At 41.2% G+C, this 17,655-nt stretch overlaps 1 protein-coding gene across 5 annotated transcripts in view; it reads right to left on the bottom strand.

Annotated features, from left to right (window-relative positions):
• DPP6 (dipeptidyl peptidase like 6) overlaps nt 1-17,655 on the bottom strand; it is a 1,146,878-nt gene that overhangs the window by 409,918 nt on the left and 719,305 nt on the right. For all 5 annotated transcript variants that reach the window (XM_063708874.1, XM_019031374.4, XM_019031375.4 and 2 more), the window contains one exon: nt 5,545-5,643. In XM_063708874.1, coding sequence (XP_063564944.1) covers nt 5,545-5,643 — 99 coding nt within the window. The remainder of the gene's footprint in view (nt 1-5,544; nt 5,644-17,655) is intronic.

Raw genomic sequence — 17,655 nt, 5'->3', positions numbered from 1 at the left:
GCTGGGCTTGAGTCCAGCCCTCCAACCCTCTGAGTGGACTGATGCCAAGTCTGCCATGGTATTCTTGCACCCAAACATCACGTGGAGGCTAGGATGGGCACGCGTGTTCTGAAGGCAGAGCTGGCAGGATTTCTTGATGGATCGGATGTGGGATGTTAGAGAAAAGGTGGAATAAAAGATGACTTGAAGGTGCTTAGCTCGTTCTACAAATTTTTCCATCAAATGACATCAGAAAGGTTGTGGATAGGGTGGATTTTTTTTCTTTTGTATTTTTGGTTTTGGGGGGAAATCAAGGACTGAGACTTGGAGATATTAAGGTTAAAATTGAAATGTCTCTCAGACATCTGAGAGATTTGAGAGAAGGTTTGTCTGATGACATATGTTTAGGAATCATCAGTAAATGGAGGATATTTAAAACTATAAGACTGGAGGGAGACACCAAGGGAGGGCGTGCAGCCATGAAAAGGAGAGGAACAAGTCCTGAGTCTTGCAGCAATATTAAACTTCAGGGAGAAGAGGGAGAACAGGCCAACACTCCTGCAAAGGAGATGTCCATGAGGTGACAAGAAAGAAAAAAGTGTATCCAGGGCAGAGGAGGAATCAATGGTGTCCAATGCTGCTGGCAGGTAAAATAAGATGGGGTCTGAGAAATGCCTGTTGCATTTAGCAACCTGGAGGTCATCTCTGACCTTGACAAGAGGAGTTTCGGAGAGTGCTGGGCGTGGTAGCCTAACGGGAGTGGGTTTAGGGAGAGTGGAAGAAGAGTACCTGGAGATGTTACAGATAGAAGACTGCTTCAGGCTGCAAAGGGGAACAGGGAAGCCAGGCCGAGCCAGGCAGGGCATGTGGACTTGAGATGAGGTGTTTGTGTTAAGGTAAGAGAAGGAAGAGCACATTTGGTTCATGATGGGAATCAGCCAATACAGAACAAAAATTTAGGGGAGAAAGGAGGGGCCTGCTGTAATGATTCCTCAGGTAAGTGAAGCGAGTGCATCTGTGGTTCCTTTAGATTGAATGCAGACAGCAGACAGGTCACCTGTGGGGTGGGGCAGGGGCGGGGTGGGAGTGGTGCAGGAACAGCCAGCGGCAGTGTTGATGTCAGTTGACAGGACAGTGGGAGTGTTCCTAAGCTCTCTTCTGGCAGTTTCAGCTGAGAAGGAGGATGGGGAGGGAGTTTGCAGGGTTGGGCAGAGAAGGTGAGATTTGCAATTATCATCATCTAGAAATGAGAAAGAGGGAACGGGCCAGGGGAGCCCAGAATGATTGGTCCATGTAAACAAAGAGGAACCAAAATATCTCATCACAGCCCCTAGAGTGGAGTCCCAGAATGGCACAAAGCGGCTCCAAAAGATTAAGAAGTGCAATGCGGTTGTTATAACAGGTATAAGAATTTACTCAATGGAGCAAATACTTGGAGAGGCAATGCTGTGACCACTTCTGGGAGTGTGCACCTCTTTGAGAGGGAGCCCAGAGTGAGCCTTTTCTTTTTCTTTTTTTTTTTTTTTTTTGAGATGGAGTCTTGCTCTGTCGCCCAGGCTGGAGTGCTGTGGCGCAATGTCGGCTCACTGCCACCTCCACCTCCCAGGTTTGAGTGATTCTGCTGCCTTAGCCTCCCGAGTAGCTGGGACTACAGGTGTGTACTACCACGCCTGGCTAATTTTTGTATTTTTAGTAGAGACAGGGTTTCCATGTTGGCCAGGCTGGTCTCAAACTCCTTACCTCAAATGATCCACCCACCTTGGCCTCCCAAAGTGCTGGGATTACAGGCGTGAGCCACCACACCTGGCCCAGAGTGGGCCTTTTCATGGCTTTGCACACCTCATTTGGCTTGCCCCAGTAGTTGTAACAAACAAGTAGGGAAGTCTACAAGGGCTTCAGGATGTTAGAGAATGTGAGGCTGTTGTACCAATCATTTTCAGACAAGGTAGATTTAAAAAATTAAGCCTACAGTATAAAAATGAGGGAAGGGAAATTCAATTCCAACCTAACACATTTCCTCCTGATAAATAAAGCGTATTAGTTCCAGACTGTTAACTCCAATATTAAACCCAAGGTACACTTGTTAACTTCAGTGGTTAATGTGTACTAAAAAACAAACAAACAAACAAACAAACATACAAAAACAAAATCAAGTCTCTTCCTCTGTAGAGAATTACACCATTTTTCTTCATCTCTTGCATATTTTGTAACTTTGACATGGGCACTATGGGAATAGAAAGCTAGAATAGAGACTTCAAAAGGTGGCAATTATTCTGAACTGTTCGGAACCTATAATTTTGGTTAAAATACACAATGTAACTACTAAGGTTGCAAAAGAAACTGGCAGGAGACCTGAATTTTATCCAGAATAGGGTAGTTTATAAAAACCAGACAGACCTAGGTTCAAACCAGAATTTTGCTACTTACAAACTTTGTGATATTGATCAAGTTATTTCAATACCCTGAGACTCAGTTTCTTCATCTGTAAAATGGGAATCATTTTAGTTGTGGTAATTAAATGTCTATATATATATATGTATATAGATCATTTAGCCTAGAGCTTCAGACACAGTAAACACCAAGAAGATAATGATGATGATAATATGATCTTGATGATGATGTTATGATGATGATGGTGATGTGAGGAAGAGGAGGAGGAAGAGGAGCCTGTGATGGTGGTAGTGGTGATAGATGGCGGTGGTGGGTCATAATTCTTATGTCTATCACTAAGAAACAGTTCCATGAACAAATCGCTCACCCCTTTGGGCCCAGCAGTTTGTCTGCTACACTGTGGGCACTCAAAAATCTCTTACTGAATGAATTAATGTTCTAATAATTTCTAAGGCTCATCCCAGCTCTACAACATGAGATAATCCTACGGATTTGTAGTAATCTTTTCCCAGATCTTAACACTTAGACTTGTGGTATTGAAAAAAATGGGTGAACTCCATATATTTGTCAAAAACCAGTTATAAAGACTCCGTTCATCATTGCAAAGTTACTTCATTCACTTTAAGCTATTGCCTCTTTAGGGAGCGGGAAGAGAGAGAATGATTAGGAAGAGGAATAAGTTAAAAAAAAAAAGGTAAGGGGAAGCTGAGGGTCATGTGTGAGTGGAATTATTAGGGTCCAAAACACTCCAAATCAAACCTGTATTTGGGGACCCAACCACTTGGTTACTTCACAGCAAAGTTTCTTCAGTATGTACATTTACAGAGGGAGAATCATCCTAAGAAAGCTCCTCAACACCAAAGGCAGGTCCATTTAGAACTGCAGGTGGTCATTATGAATAGGCATAACCTGCTGATACAGGCAGGCTGAGCATTTTCTGCTGGGCACATAGCCACGTCTCAATTGCATGTATTAACTCCCAGCTTTGCGGATATAAAGAAAATCTGGCTGGTCTCCTCTGGCCAGAAAGCCAGTGCCTCTCTGGGCAGACTCCATTCATTTGCTCATAAAAATCAAACTCCTTATACCATGAACTGGCACACGTTCCTCCAGAAACATCTGTGCTCTTGTGTCTCCACATCTCTGCTTATACTTTTTTTTTTTTTTTTTTTTGGCACATGGAATGCTGCTTTAGGCCAAGTCTGATGCCATGGGCTTTCTAATAAAAATATATACCTTATAGGTATGAATACACTTTATTTCAACATATCATGGCGTCTTCCCAGGCCCTCCTCCAACCTACTCTGAACTCTAGAGCTCAGGTTTGGTGTCCCTTGTTTCTGGCCTCTTGATTCATCCTTGAATTCTGCCTCTCCACGAGAAGGAGAAGTAGAAGCAGAGAAGGAGCAGAAAGAGAAGCCTGTGGTGCTGGTGCTGGCGCTGGTGCTGCTGGTGGTGGTGGTGGGAGATCATGGTGGTGGGTGGTGTGACTCCCATGTATACCACTGAGAAACAGTTCCATGGACAAACCTGCTCCCTAAAGACGTAATAGCTTAAAGTGAATGAAGTAACTCTGCAATGATTAACTGAGCCTTTATAATTGGTTTTTGACAAATACCAAAGGGTTCACTCTTTTTTTTTTGACAGGGTGTCGCTTTGTCACCCAGGTTGGAGGGCAATGGCATGATTACGGTTAACTGCAGCCTGGACCTCCCAGGCTGAAGCCATCCTCTCACCTCAGCCTCCCAAGTAGCTGGAACCAGAGGTCCCACATGGCTGGCTAGTTTTTTATAAAGGTGACGTTTCAACATGTTTCCCAGGCTGGCCTCAAATTCCTGGATTCAAGCGATCTGCCTGCCTCGGCTTCCCAAAGTGCTGGAATACAGGTGTGAGCCACTGTGCTCACTCATTTTCTTAAATACCACAAGTCTAAGTGTTTTGTTTTGTTTTTGTAATTTCTCCCCAGTTTTCTAAAATACATTCCCTCTGAGATCCACCTACTTTTTTCACTTTTAAATAAGCTAATCTAAGGGTCAGAAATGAATACTGAAGCCACAGTAGAGGACAAAAGAAAAGTGATTGCCCCTAAGCAGGAGACTAACAGCCAAGAGTCATTGTTAATTGATTTCTGAGTTTGTGAAGCATGAAAAGCATTTTAGAAGCAGTTTGACAGAAAAAAATACAACAACACTCGATCACTCAGCAAAAGAGGATGGTGGGAAGAGCACTGAATTGGAAGTCAGGGGACGGTCTGCTAGCCACAGCTCGCACTCATCAGCTCTGTGACCTCAGAAAAGTCACTTGACCTCTCTGGACCTCATTTATTATAAAAGCAAGGATCTGAACTAGACTTTGATCACTATAAAGTTCTCTGGCTTGAGGATAAACCTTCAAGTGTATTACACTGAAGCAAAGATTAAATGTAAGCAACAGCAATGGAGACAACAGGGAGGTGCTGGCAACTTGGCCTGCGGAGGGATGGGTACATCTTCCATGGATGCACTTGAATTATTTCAGACCCAATTAGAAGAAATAGATTATGTTATGAACCAACACAGGCATTGTGAAGATATGCCTTCTGCCCCCAACTGTATTTTGTTCTGTTGTTTTTTTTTTTTAAAAATCCCCCATACAAGGAAAGTAGATTTAATCCAAATTAAAGTTCAACAGGGAAAATAAATGAATCTGCATCTGTGTACAGCACTCCAAGTTTCATTTGGAAGCTATTCTACAAGAACTCCATGAGTTGCTTTTGGTCCTTCTGCCTAACGGAAAGAGAGCAAGAGAACAAAGGGGAATGAAGATTGTGGAGAAGGAAGGAAAGCTCACCGTGCCCTGTACTGTTCCTGTTGCTAAGCAACACCCCACAGCTCCCCCGGAGAAATGATGTCTCTGGGAGGTGGCACACAAAGGACACGTCTTCAGCAGACCCATTTCTCACTAAGTGAAGGCTGTGTGGATGCTCGGGAGGCAACACCATTACAAAAGCCTGATTTTACCAGATACACATTTTCATAGAATGATAATCTGATGATGACTACAGCGAAAGCTCTGTAGATCCCCTTCTGTGGCCAAAGGGGGAAATCCGAGAGGCAAATTACGAGACCCAACCTATTGAAAGTGGGGGTGAGGCATGGGGAAGCGATGTCTCGTGCACGAAGGGCCTGGACTCACCACTTATCCACTTAGCCTCGGGGTCATGAATTTTGAAGTCTTCACTGAAGAGATCTTCCGCAGTGACCTTCTTCTTTTGAGACAGACTATTATCTTCCGCTAGAAAAAAAAAAAAAAAAAGCAAAGAGTTAAGCTTGTTTCATAATTAGTAAAATGAGAGGACCATAAACATTCTGATTGTCATTTATAAATAGTATGGATGGGAACACACATGATGTCCATAAGTGAACGGGGATAAAAGCCAGTCTCGCATTCTGTTTTTAATTAAACTATCAAAACCTATGCTAAGGAGATCATGATTCAGTAGAACGGCATCACGCCTTCTCACCCACACCTGCAGCATGTAAGTGATCATATTTCTCAGCACAGAGGTAAATAATTCTTTCAAGATTGATTTATGAACAATAGGGTGGGAATAGTCGAGAGGAAGATACGGATATCCAGAGTGGACCTCAGTCATATGATGTAATTGGTCAATCATGAAGCATTCATTAAGTGCAGCATTTTAGCTGCTGGGAATTCAAAGACACAGAAAATATTCCTTAGGTCTTCATTCTCCATAAGGTTCACTTGTCCCTGGCTGTCTCTGGGTTGTGGGTTAGTTCTTGCTCAGACAGGATCAAACCCCAATTATCTGTACACAAACTACCAGATTCCGCCTTGCCACATCTCTGTTACAAGGCTTAGGAGAAGGTACTTGGGATAAGCCTGTGAACACACTCAGCTAATGTTCATCCCAAGATGAGATGTTTAGTTAATGGCGTCAGTGGGTGAGACTTTAAAAATCTGAGAGCTTTTATCCCGTATTTCCAGAGGTCAAAGCTTCTAGAGTTTTTGCTCCTCCTCAGAAGAGGCTCTCTCTATTAGAGGCACAAAAATCCACTTATTGACTTTGAAAAGACACAGGGCTGTCAGCATGCCTGACCTGTGAGCCTACAGGCCAGCCCATTCCACCACCTTCACTTCTGTGATACTAATAAGAAACTCCTCTGTATATTGACTTGACCACATCTGATGGACATTATCTACCTAGGATGCTTATTTACTTCCCTGCCCTCTTAAATAGAAGATGCTAAATATCATTGCACATTTTTTTTCAAAGATTCCCAGTTCTCACTTCAACAGTTTCCTGTTGTGCTGCTATGTGGGGTGATCTTGGTGCTAACTGAGGTGCATATGTCTGTGTGCATTCCACATTCAGTGGCTCTAGAGCTGTGTGTTTTTGTATTTCAATGTCTGGTGGGTATGTCTGTTTCTTGTTTCAATTTCTGACTGTTACACTTTTTGGACTGTTGTTGTTCTTGACCTTGACAGAACCATTTGCCTCTTTTAATTTTCTGTTTTAAACTCTGTGGCAAGTTAGAAAAATAGAAAGAAATTTTGTTAGGATTACATAAACAAATAGGAATAAATAATCTCTAAATAAAATCTTAAAAGCTTCTAGGGCCCCAGTGCATTGCATGGGTTTTATTACATCACTTTTGGTTTCTTCCTTTTGGGTCTGGTTGTTGACAAATTACTGAAATTGTCAGAAAAGTCATGTATTCCTTTGTGCATTGATTGATCTCTTGAATATCAAATAGGGTTACTGTGTGTAGCAGTCTTTTGAAAATTACAGAATGCTGTGACTCAAGGTGGCCTTACTGTGAAACATGACTGTATATGGAGCTATCCCGGGTGCTGAACATAGCGCATTAAACCAAACCAAGTTCTTTCTTCGCTCTAGGAGCTTTCTAGGTGTGGCTGAAGCAGCCTCAGGAAAAGGCACATGGCTTCAAACATGACGCACTTCCATATACACGACAATAAATGAGAATTTTAAAAACTACTAGACATTAATCTAATAAAGTTACACTCTGATCTTGCAATTAAGAAGTCTAAAACTTCCTGAGACATTCTTAAGTACATGGTCAGAAAATAATAATCATGTTGAAATTTACATTTTATCTGATTAAACTTCACTATTCAAGAATGATTCTAGCCACGCAACTTAAGGTATCTATATGCCTCATAAGAAAAAACATGTAAGACTGCCATTTAAACAAACGTTGGAAATAAAAGATGAAAAGGCAATGTATTCACTTTCTGAAAATCTTTCTTTTTATACATGTATTTTATTTTAAAAACTGTAATTTTATTTGTTTTTTAAAGATTTTTTAAAACACTTAAGACTTCTATATAGGGAAAGTATGTGGTGGAGGCATTACGATATATGCTATTAAAAGTGTTCCATTCAAGCCAGGACATGACTCTGTCCTTAATTAGCTCTGTCTCCTTAAGAAACTCACCGCTGGCCTCTCTGTACCTAGATGGCTCATTTGCACATTCAACTGATATCTAATTCATTGGTTTATCATTTGATTCATTCCCAAAATCATCTGAGATAATGACAGGCACAGGAGACCGCCACATTCCACAAACCACGCTGAGCCCTGAAGAAGAGAAAGGCCTTATACAAGTTCACAGAGCAGTGGAGCCAAAGCAGAACGAATGATCAGAACACAGCAGGGACGGGGCTGAGAGGAACAGGGCTTGTCCTGCTGATATGGAAGCAGACTATTAAATAAGAAAGTGGGAGGGATTCCAGGAGGACTTGCTGAAGGAAAGAGGCTGCTAGCCAAGATAAAGGAGAGAGAAAAACATTCAAGCTAGGAAGGCTCGTAAGGGCAGAAAGATGTCGGTGGATGCAGTATTTTCAGGAGATTGTGTGTGTTGGCATTGGCGTGGCAGACAATGTGAACAGGAAATGCTAGAGGGGAAGGGAGATTCTCTCATTGTATTTGATACTCTGAAATTCCATTAGAAAAATGTCCACTTGTGGATTTTCTTTAAAAATTCTGCTTAACAGTCAGTAATATTTTCAGCTTAAAGACTATTTTTCTTCACATCAGGAATACTACCAGTAATTATCTCATACAATATGGCTCCTCCAGCGTTTGATCCCCTCCTTCCAGAATCCCATCTGGACTGTGCTGCAGCTTCTAGGTCAATCCCCACACCTCGGGCTTTTTCTTAAGTTTTCCCTTTTTATGACTTTGGGAGTATTTGGATGATTTCTTCAGTTCAATCTCCTATTTGTCAATATTTTAATACACCTGGACTGTTCTACTACCCAACTAAGGATTTAAATTTAAAATAATTACATTTTAATATCTAATATATCTAAATAACTTTTTCAAGATCATCTACTCATATTTTATAGTTTCATGCTGCTTTAGCATAGTGATAGTTATTTTAAAAATCTAAAATGTCATTTTCTCTTTTCCCTATTGATTTAAATTTCTTTGGATTTTGGTTTTCATGTGTGTTGGGTTGGTTTCTGCATTATAGGGGGATGTTTTCTGCAGATGCTTTGTGGTTCTTGGTTGTAAGCTTCTGTCTTACAAGTGTTCTGGGTCTTGAGAGGCCCCTGGGTTGGTGGTCCTCAGGCAGTTTTGAGATTCTGTCTAGGTAAGAGCTCTAAACTAAGTCTTGGTGGTCATTTAGGCTGGAGCCCTTTCCCCCAAATGGGTGATGTGATCTGAGGCCTTCTGACCATGAGCCCAGTTTTCAGGCAGGGACTCCATGTACCCCTGGTCTCTCATGAAAACCAACCTTCCAAGCCCTCCTGTTGTGCCTGACTTCAGTCTCTATGACTTGAGGATGATGGAAATTTGGCCTTCCCTCCTGCCGTAGGTTTTTACCTGTTCTTCCTTCTTATGAGGATGTCTTCCCTTTCAATCCAGGTATGTGAAGAACTCCTGTTCTTGTTTTTGAGAAAGAAGCAGCTATGCTTTTGTTTGTTTGTTTTTTGAGACGGAGTCTTGCGCTATCACCCAGGCTGGAGTGCGATGGCGTAATCTTGGCTCACTGCAACCTCCGCCTCCAACATTCAAACGATTCTCCTGCCTCAGCCTCCCGAGTAGCTGGGATTACTGGCACCTGCCAACGAGCCCGGCTAATTTTTGTATTTCTAGTAGAGACAGGGTTTCACTATACTGGCCAGGCTGGTCTCGAACTCCTGACCTCAGGTGATCTGCCCACCTCAGCCTCCCCAAGTGCTGGGATTACAGGTGTGAGCTACCATGCCCGGCTGCAGCTGTGTTTTTCGTTATTTATTTTGCTGTCACTTCCACGTGCTTTTGCCATCAAAACAAGGAACATTTCTGTGCTCAATCTTCCTTCTTAAACTGGAAGGCAACATAAAGGTGGCGATGCAAGAAGGGGCAGTGGCTTTCACTGTTTGGATTTCATCCCAAAGGCAATTCAGGGATCACTCCAGCCCTTTAGCTTGATATATTATAGAAAACTCCATGGCACTTCAAATTGACTTGGCCTGGTTAGCTCACCAGCATGTAAAGGCATGCTGAAATCTGCAGTGATGTAGTTATTCTTTACAGAGGCCAATGTGTAATGCAAATTTCTCAGCCTCCTTTCCCTTCCTCAGATATTTGTTAAATAGTAAAATTCCTGGAGAACCCTTTGGAACTCCTTCTCTAAATATTTTAAATACCAGAAAACTAGAAATAAATCCCATCACCCGAGCATAGCTGATGGAGGGGCATGCAATCCCTGCAGGTAGAGGTAAGCTACTGACAAACTCAGCTTGGTAACAAAGAAAATCTACCCAGAAGAGTCCAAGACTTTCTGTGAGATTCTGCTTTTGTGAGCAATTTGGAATAACTGACAACTCTAAAGTGCTTTATAGTCTTCCGAGTGCAATGATATTTATTCTCTCTCCTGATCCCCACCATAATGAGGAGGCAGGAAAGTTACATTGAGCTACTGAGCTGCTGAGAGGTGAAATGACTCCTCCAAAGATGTGCCAGGAATCGGTTGGCAGATGTCAAGCACTAGGTGTTTTCAAAACTCAAAGGAGACAAGGGTTATGGAGGGCTAGCTTCACAGGGGAGACAGACCCCCAAGCTGAGGCTCAGAGTAAAGCACTCTTTGTATTTAGAACAATTTGTATGTTATTCCTACAAAATGGATACTATTTGTTTGCTTCCTTACCAACACTTCACAAAAACAGGTGGAAATCAAAGAAGCTGTCCATTTTCCAACGTCTGTACCATCAATTCACAAATTCCAATGAGATCACTTTTGCTTAAAAATAAACCACTGCAGCCTGTTCCATCAGCGATGGACCTAACACAGATGCTGCTTAGTAACAAGGAAAAAGCTCAATGAGAACGCAGGAAACACATCATTTAGTTCTGCCAGCATATTTATTGATTGAGTGCCCTGAGTCAGGCACTGCGGATGCTTGAACAAGACTTCCAATTATATTTCTTTCTTTTTTCTTAAAGTAAAAGAGGTAGAATCCATGCTATGTGTTGCAGGTGCTACTCCTATTTCCTTGGTAGATTCTTATCATAATGAAAGAATAAATTTATATCATGCTGTACCATCAAGAGATCAGAAACAATGAAATTTAAAACCAGGCAGCACGTCTGCAAATCACCATATGAACCTTGGGGATTTCGACCTAATCCTGAATTAAACTGTCCCACTGGCAGATTGTTCACCATATGAATCCATAGGTCAGAGCTGAGATGGTAACATCTCATCCATACACAAAAACCCTAGAGACGGAAGGAAGCCGTGGCAGCAGCTGTGAGTCAGGGGAACACTCTCTCTCTTTACAAAAGTGAGATTTACTCAAAATACATAAAAACATATTTCTCTGAAGAAATCTCTCTAGAATCATCCAACCCCAAATGTAAGAAACAAAATAACTATTGTTGGGATGAGAATTCCATTAAATAATCTTACCTGAGTGACGCTGGAGGAGCTACAAGAAAATGTACAGTCAGTACCTCTTTACAATGTGTGTGTGTGTGTTTTACTTTCTCAAAGTTGATCATGCTTTCTTTTCTGCTACCAGGAGCTACTATCAATGAACTAGTTATTTGCTTTCAAGTCTATTTCCCATACTAGCTTGATATTTTCCTTTTCTGTTTTAGCTAGGAATCGCAATTTCATGTCTCTAAGGGGCCTGGCAAACAGATGTTCAGTTCATTTCTTTTGAATGAAGAGAGCATTTGTTTTAAAAATCTGTGCCTTTGCTTGTATTTTCGCTTACTTTTTTGTAATGCAGTCTTTGTGTTACTAAAGTATATTATTTATGGTTATACTCCAGACTTATGTCTATAAAAAGTCTCACAGAGATACTAATTTATCTTAAAAGCTTCTCCTTACAAATTCACGTCTTCAAATAGTCTAAGAAAACCAGTAGCATAACATCAAAATTAGTCACATAATACTTTTTATTGAAATGGTAGAAACTAAGTCATCAGCATTATTCAGCATATCTTATGAACTAAGAAACTGTAGTTATGCTTTATTTTAAGCTTCTAAATCAAATACATCAAAGGTATACATTCCCTCTTCATGTCCTTACCTTCATTCTTTTAGATCCAGGAAATAAACTGAAACCTTAAAATATATTCAGCAGCCTGTTTGCTTTAGTGAGTTACAGCATTAGGCACCTGTGACTTCACATGATTATATGCGGATAGGTTGGTATGTTTCCCTACCTAGTTTATTCCTTTCTTGACACCTTTATTAGAGATAAAATTCACATACCATAAAATTTAGCCATTTAAAGTCTACAACACAATGGTTTAGTATGTTCAGAGTTGTGCACCATTACTGACCTAAATTTGGAACATTTTTATCACCCCCAAAAGATTAGCATAACAATTAGCAGCCACTCTCTATTCTCCCACATCTCTCTTCAGCTCTTCACAACCAAAAATCTTCTTTCTGTCTCTAAACATTTGGCTATTCTGGACATTTAATATAGATGGAATCATACAATATGCATTTTGTTCTGACTGGCTTATTTCAGATAGCATTGTGTTTTCAAAGTTCATCCATGTTGTAATACGTACAGAATGTACCACTACTTCATTCCTTTTTATAGATGAATAATATTACAAGCTAATGATGTTGAGCATCTTTTCATGCACTGACTGGTTATTTTTATATCTTCTTTGGAGAAATGTGTCACTTTATTCAGATTATAAAAAATGCTGAAATTAAGAGATTCACTGTCAAGAAAGATACTGCCATCCTGAGAGCATGGCTGAAAAGCCTTTGCTAATACCTTGAAAGATCAAAAGGTAAGTATTCAGTCACACAAAAGGCCCTTTGAAGAGCTTAAATGTGTGATTCACAGACCCGAAAGCTCTCTCAGCAGAAGCCAAACATAGAGATGAAAGTATCTAGAAGAATCCTAGGAAGAGCCACTTGTCTAATGGAATGAATTCCCATGACATACATAGAAGATCCACAGATTCTTAAGAATTTATATCTGTAGTAACATTGCCAGCTTGGACTGAAAAGGAGAGAGGGAGTATGAAACAAACAAAGGCTGTTGGACTCTGTATTAGCCCATTCTCACATTGCTGTAAAGAACTACCTGAGACTGGGTAATTTATAATGAAACGAGGTTTAATTAACTCACAGTTCTGCATGGCTGGGGAGGCCTTAGGAAACTGACAACCATGGTAGAAGGAAAAGGGGAAGCAAGCACCCTTTGTGACATGGTGACAGGAGAGAAAGAAAGCAAAGAGGGAGGTGCTACGCACTTTTAAACAACCAGATCTTGTGAGAACTCTATCACAAGACAGCACTAGGGGGATGGTGCTAAACCATTAGAAACCAGCCCCATGATCCAATCATCTCCCACCAGCCTCTCATTCAACACGTTAGGATTACAATTTGACATGAGATTTGGGTGGGAACACAGAGCCAAACCATATCAGACCCCCAAAATTCTCAGGCAGAAAACATGCTTATAAAACTACTCAGCTACAATCTCAAGCTGCCATTCACGAAGAAGAAGGATGACTCCCAGAGGGCAGACCTGAGAGCCCTAGGATACTATTCCCAAGCCTGTAAACCTAATGCAGTTTCCCCAACTGAATTTAGAAGTTGTTTGGAACTAGTGACTCCTTTTTTTCCCTTTTTGAAGAAGAATGTCTATAACTGTCATCCTATACCCGTTCCACTACTGTGTTTACCTCTCCAGTTTCTCAGAGCCATAGTACAGATGAATTGTGCTTTGGGTGGAGTATGCCCTGAGCCCTACTCAAAACTCATTCAGATGATTTCAATGTTAAAATTTGGGAGTTCTGAACTGATGAGATCACAGACTTTGAGTTGATACTATAATAGGTTGAGATTTCTGGGGACCTTGGGGTAGAGTGAATGAATGTGCTTTATATATGAGAAGGATGTGAATCTTTGGGGGTCAGAGAACAGACTGTGTTAGGTAAGACAGGGCCATCCCAAAGACACCCACGTGCACTGGTATTATGTACTGAATTGTACCTACCAACAAATCCATATGTTGACGCCCTAACCCCCAATGTGATTCTATTTGGAGATAGCGCCTTTAAGGAAGAAACTGAAGTTAAATGAGATCAGAGGGTGAAGCTCTAATCTGGTAGGACTACCGTACTCAAATAAGAGGAAGAGAAACAAGAGCTCTATTTTCCTCTCTTCAGGCACACATATGTGCACTCACAGAGAAAAAGCAGGGAGAGGATACAGCAAGAAGGTGAGGTCTGCAGGCCAGGAAGGGAGACTTCACCATAAACCAACCCTGCTGACACCTTGATCTTGGACTTCCAGCCTCCAGAAGTGTGAGAAATGAAATTCTGCATTTATTTATTAAGTTCTGGGATACACGTGCAGAATGTGCAGGTGTGTTATATAGGTATACATGTGCCATGGTGATTTGCCACACCCATCAACCCATCATCTACATTAGATATTTCTCCTAATGCTATCCCTTCTCTTGCCCCCCACATCTAGACAGGCCCCAGTGTGTGATGTTCCCCTCCCTGTGCCCATATATTCTCATTGTTCAACTCCCACTTATGAGTGAGAACATGCAGTATTTGTTTTCTTGTTCCTGTGTTAGTTTGCTGAGAATGATAGTTTACAGCTTCATCCATGTCCCTGCAAAGGACATGAACTCATTCTTTTTTATGACTGCATAGTATTCCACGGTGTATATGTGCCACATTTTTTTATCCAGTCTATCATTGATGGGCATTTGGATTGGTTCCAAGTCTTTGCTATTGTGAACAGTCCTGCAATAAACATACAAGTGCATGTGTCCTTATAGTAGAATGATTTATAATCCTTTGGGTATATACCCAGTAATGGGATGGCTGGGTCAAATGGTATTTCTAGTTCTAGATCCTTGAGGAATCACCACACTGTCTTCCACAATGGTTGAACTCATTTATATTCCCACCAACAGTGCAAAAGTGTTCCTATTTCTCCACATCCTCTCTGGCATCTGTTGTTTCCTGACTTTTTAATAATCATCATTCTAACTGCAGTGAGATAGTTTCTCATTGTGGTTTTGATTTGCATTTCTTTAATGACCTGTGATGATGAACTTTTTTTCATATGTTTCTTGGTCACATAAATGTCTTCTTTTGAAAAGTGTCTGTTCATATCCTTCGCCCACTTTTTGATAGAGTTGTTTTTTTCTTGTAAATTTGTTTAAGTTTTTTGTAGATTCTGGATATTAGCCCTTTGTCAGATGGATAGATTGCAAAAATTTTCTCCCATTCTGTAGGTTGCCTGTTCACTCTGATGATAGTTTCTTTTGTTGTGCAGAAGCTCTTTAGTTTAATTAGATCCCACTTGCCAATTTTGGCTTTTGTTGCATTTCTGTTTTCTAAATCACCCAGTCTGCATATTTTGTTGACAGCTCAAGCTGACTAATAAAATTTGTATTTTCAAAAATTTTTCAACTGTGTTGCTAGTACATAGAAATGCAATTAATATGTGTAATTAGACCTTGCATTTTGTAACCTTTCTAATCTTACTTACAGTAGGCCCCTCCTTACTCACGGTTTTGCTTTCCACAGTTTCAGTTACCATCAGTTGACCATGGTCTAGAAATATTGAGATTATTTTGAAAGAGAGTGAGAGAGAACACATTCATGTAACTTTTGTTACAGTATATTGGTATAATTTTTCTACTTTATTTCTAGTTATCATTATTAATTTCTGACTGCACCTAATTTATAAGTTAAATTTTATCATAGGTATATACGTGCAGTAAAACCCCATAGTATAAGTAGGATTCAGCACTATCCATGGTTTCAGGCATCCACTGGGGTTCTTGGAATGGATACTCTGTAGATAAGGGGAACTACTATATATATATTATTTTGGCATATTTTGTGCAGGCATTCATTTTGTCTGTAACAAGGACAGTTTTTTTTAATTTCAAGTAGAAATAATCCAATAAAATTATTGAGAAAACCCAATTTATTTAAGTAAGTCATGGTCCCAATATCAATAGACCACTTGTAACTATTAATGAATTTTAAGAAAAGTCCACTTGACCGGAATGCCTCAAGAAAAGTTGTTCAGTTACACAGGATTATATATTTTTTCCTCTCTCTATGGCTTCATTACATCTTCAGATTTACAACAGAAATATTTGTCTAAGTATAAAATTGTCAATGTTGAAAGGAGGCAGAGCAAGATGGCCAAATAAAAGCCTTCACTGATCATCCTCTCTATAGGAACACCAATTGAACAACTATTCACAGAAAAAAGCAGCTCGTAAAGAACCAAAAATCAGATTAATGATCACAGTATCTGGTTTTGACTTCATATCACTGAAGTAGCACTGAAGAGAGTGGGAAAGACAGTCTTGAGTTTCCCCTTCCTCATCCCCTGGCAGCAGCTGTGTGGCACAGAGAATCTGTTTGCTTGGGGCAGGGAGAATGCAGTGACTGTGGGACTTTGCATTGAAACTCAGTGTTTCTTTGTCACAGAGTAAAGCAACGCTAGGCAGAACTCAGTCAATTCCCACGGACGGAGCACTGAGACCAGCCCTAGCCATTGGGGAATTGCATATCCCAGCAGTGGGAACCTGAGCTCCAGCAAGCCTCACCACTGTGGGCTAAAGTGGTCTGGGGTCCTAAAATAACTTGAAAGGCAGTCTAGGCCGCAAGAACTGCAATTCCTGGGCAAGTCTTGGTGCTGTTCTTGGCTCAGAGCCAGTACACTTGCGGGACATACAACCTAGTGAGACAGTAGCTGCGGTGGCCAAGGGAGTGCTTGCATCACCTCTTCACAAACCCAAGGCAGCATAGCTTGCAGCTCTAGGAGAGACTCTTTCCCTCTGCTTGAGGAGAGGAGAGGGAAGAGAAAAGAGGAAATTGTCTTGCAACTTGGATACCAGCTCAGCCACAGTAGAATAGAGCACCAGGAAGAGTCGTGAGGCCCTCATTCCAGGTCCTAGCTCTGGATTGTCTTGCAACTTGGATACCAGCTCAGCCACAGTAGAATAGAGCACCAGGAAGAGTCGTGAGGCCCTCATTCCAGGTCCTAGCTCTGGGATGACATTTCTAAACATACCCTGTGCCTGCCTTGAATGGAAAAACCCAATCCTGGCAGGATTCCTCACCTGCTGACTAAGGAGCCCTTGGGCCCTAAACAATCAGTAGCAGTGGTACTCAGGCAGTACTTGCTCAGGGTCTTGGGTAAGACTCAGAGACAGGCTGGCTTCAGGTGTGACGCAGGACATTCCCAGCTGTGGGGCTACAGGGAGAGACTTCTTCTGCTTAAGAAAAGGAGAAGTAAAGGTAAAAAGCACTTTGTCTTGCAACTTAGGTACCAGCTCAGCCACGAAGCGGCAGGGTACTAAGTGGGCTCTTGGGGTTCCCAATTCTAGGCCTTGGTTCTTGGATGATATTTCTGGACCTGCCCATATTATCCTTGTTTGCAGATAATATGATCTTATATTTGGAAAAACGTAAGGATTTCACTAAAAAAAAATAGAACTGATAAAAAAATTCAGCAAAGTTGCAGGATACAAAATCAACATACAAAAATCAGTAGTATTTCTATATGCCAGCAGTGAACAATCTGAAAACACTCATAGGTGGGAACTGAACAATGAGAGCACATGGACACAGGAAGGGGAACATCGCACACCGGGGACTGTTGTGGGGTGGGGCGAGTGGGGAGGGATAGCGTTAGGAGATATACCTAATGCTAAATGATGGGTTGATGGGTGCAACACACCAATATGGCACATGTATACGTATGTAACAAACCTGCACGTTGTGCACATGTACCCTA

Source organism: Gorilla gorilla, chromosome 6 (assembly GCF_029281585.2).
Source record: "Gorilla gorilla gorilla isolate KB3781 chromosome 6, NHGRI_mGorGor1-v2.1_pri, whole genome shotgun sequence".
NCBI classification, from domain to species: domain Eukaryota; kingdom Metazoa; phylum Chordata; class Mammalia; order Primates; family Hominidae; genus Gorilla; species Gorilla gorilla.
This window is presented reverse-complemented; position numbering and strand designations above follow the sequence as displayed.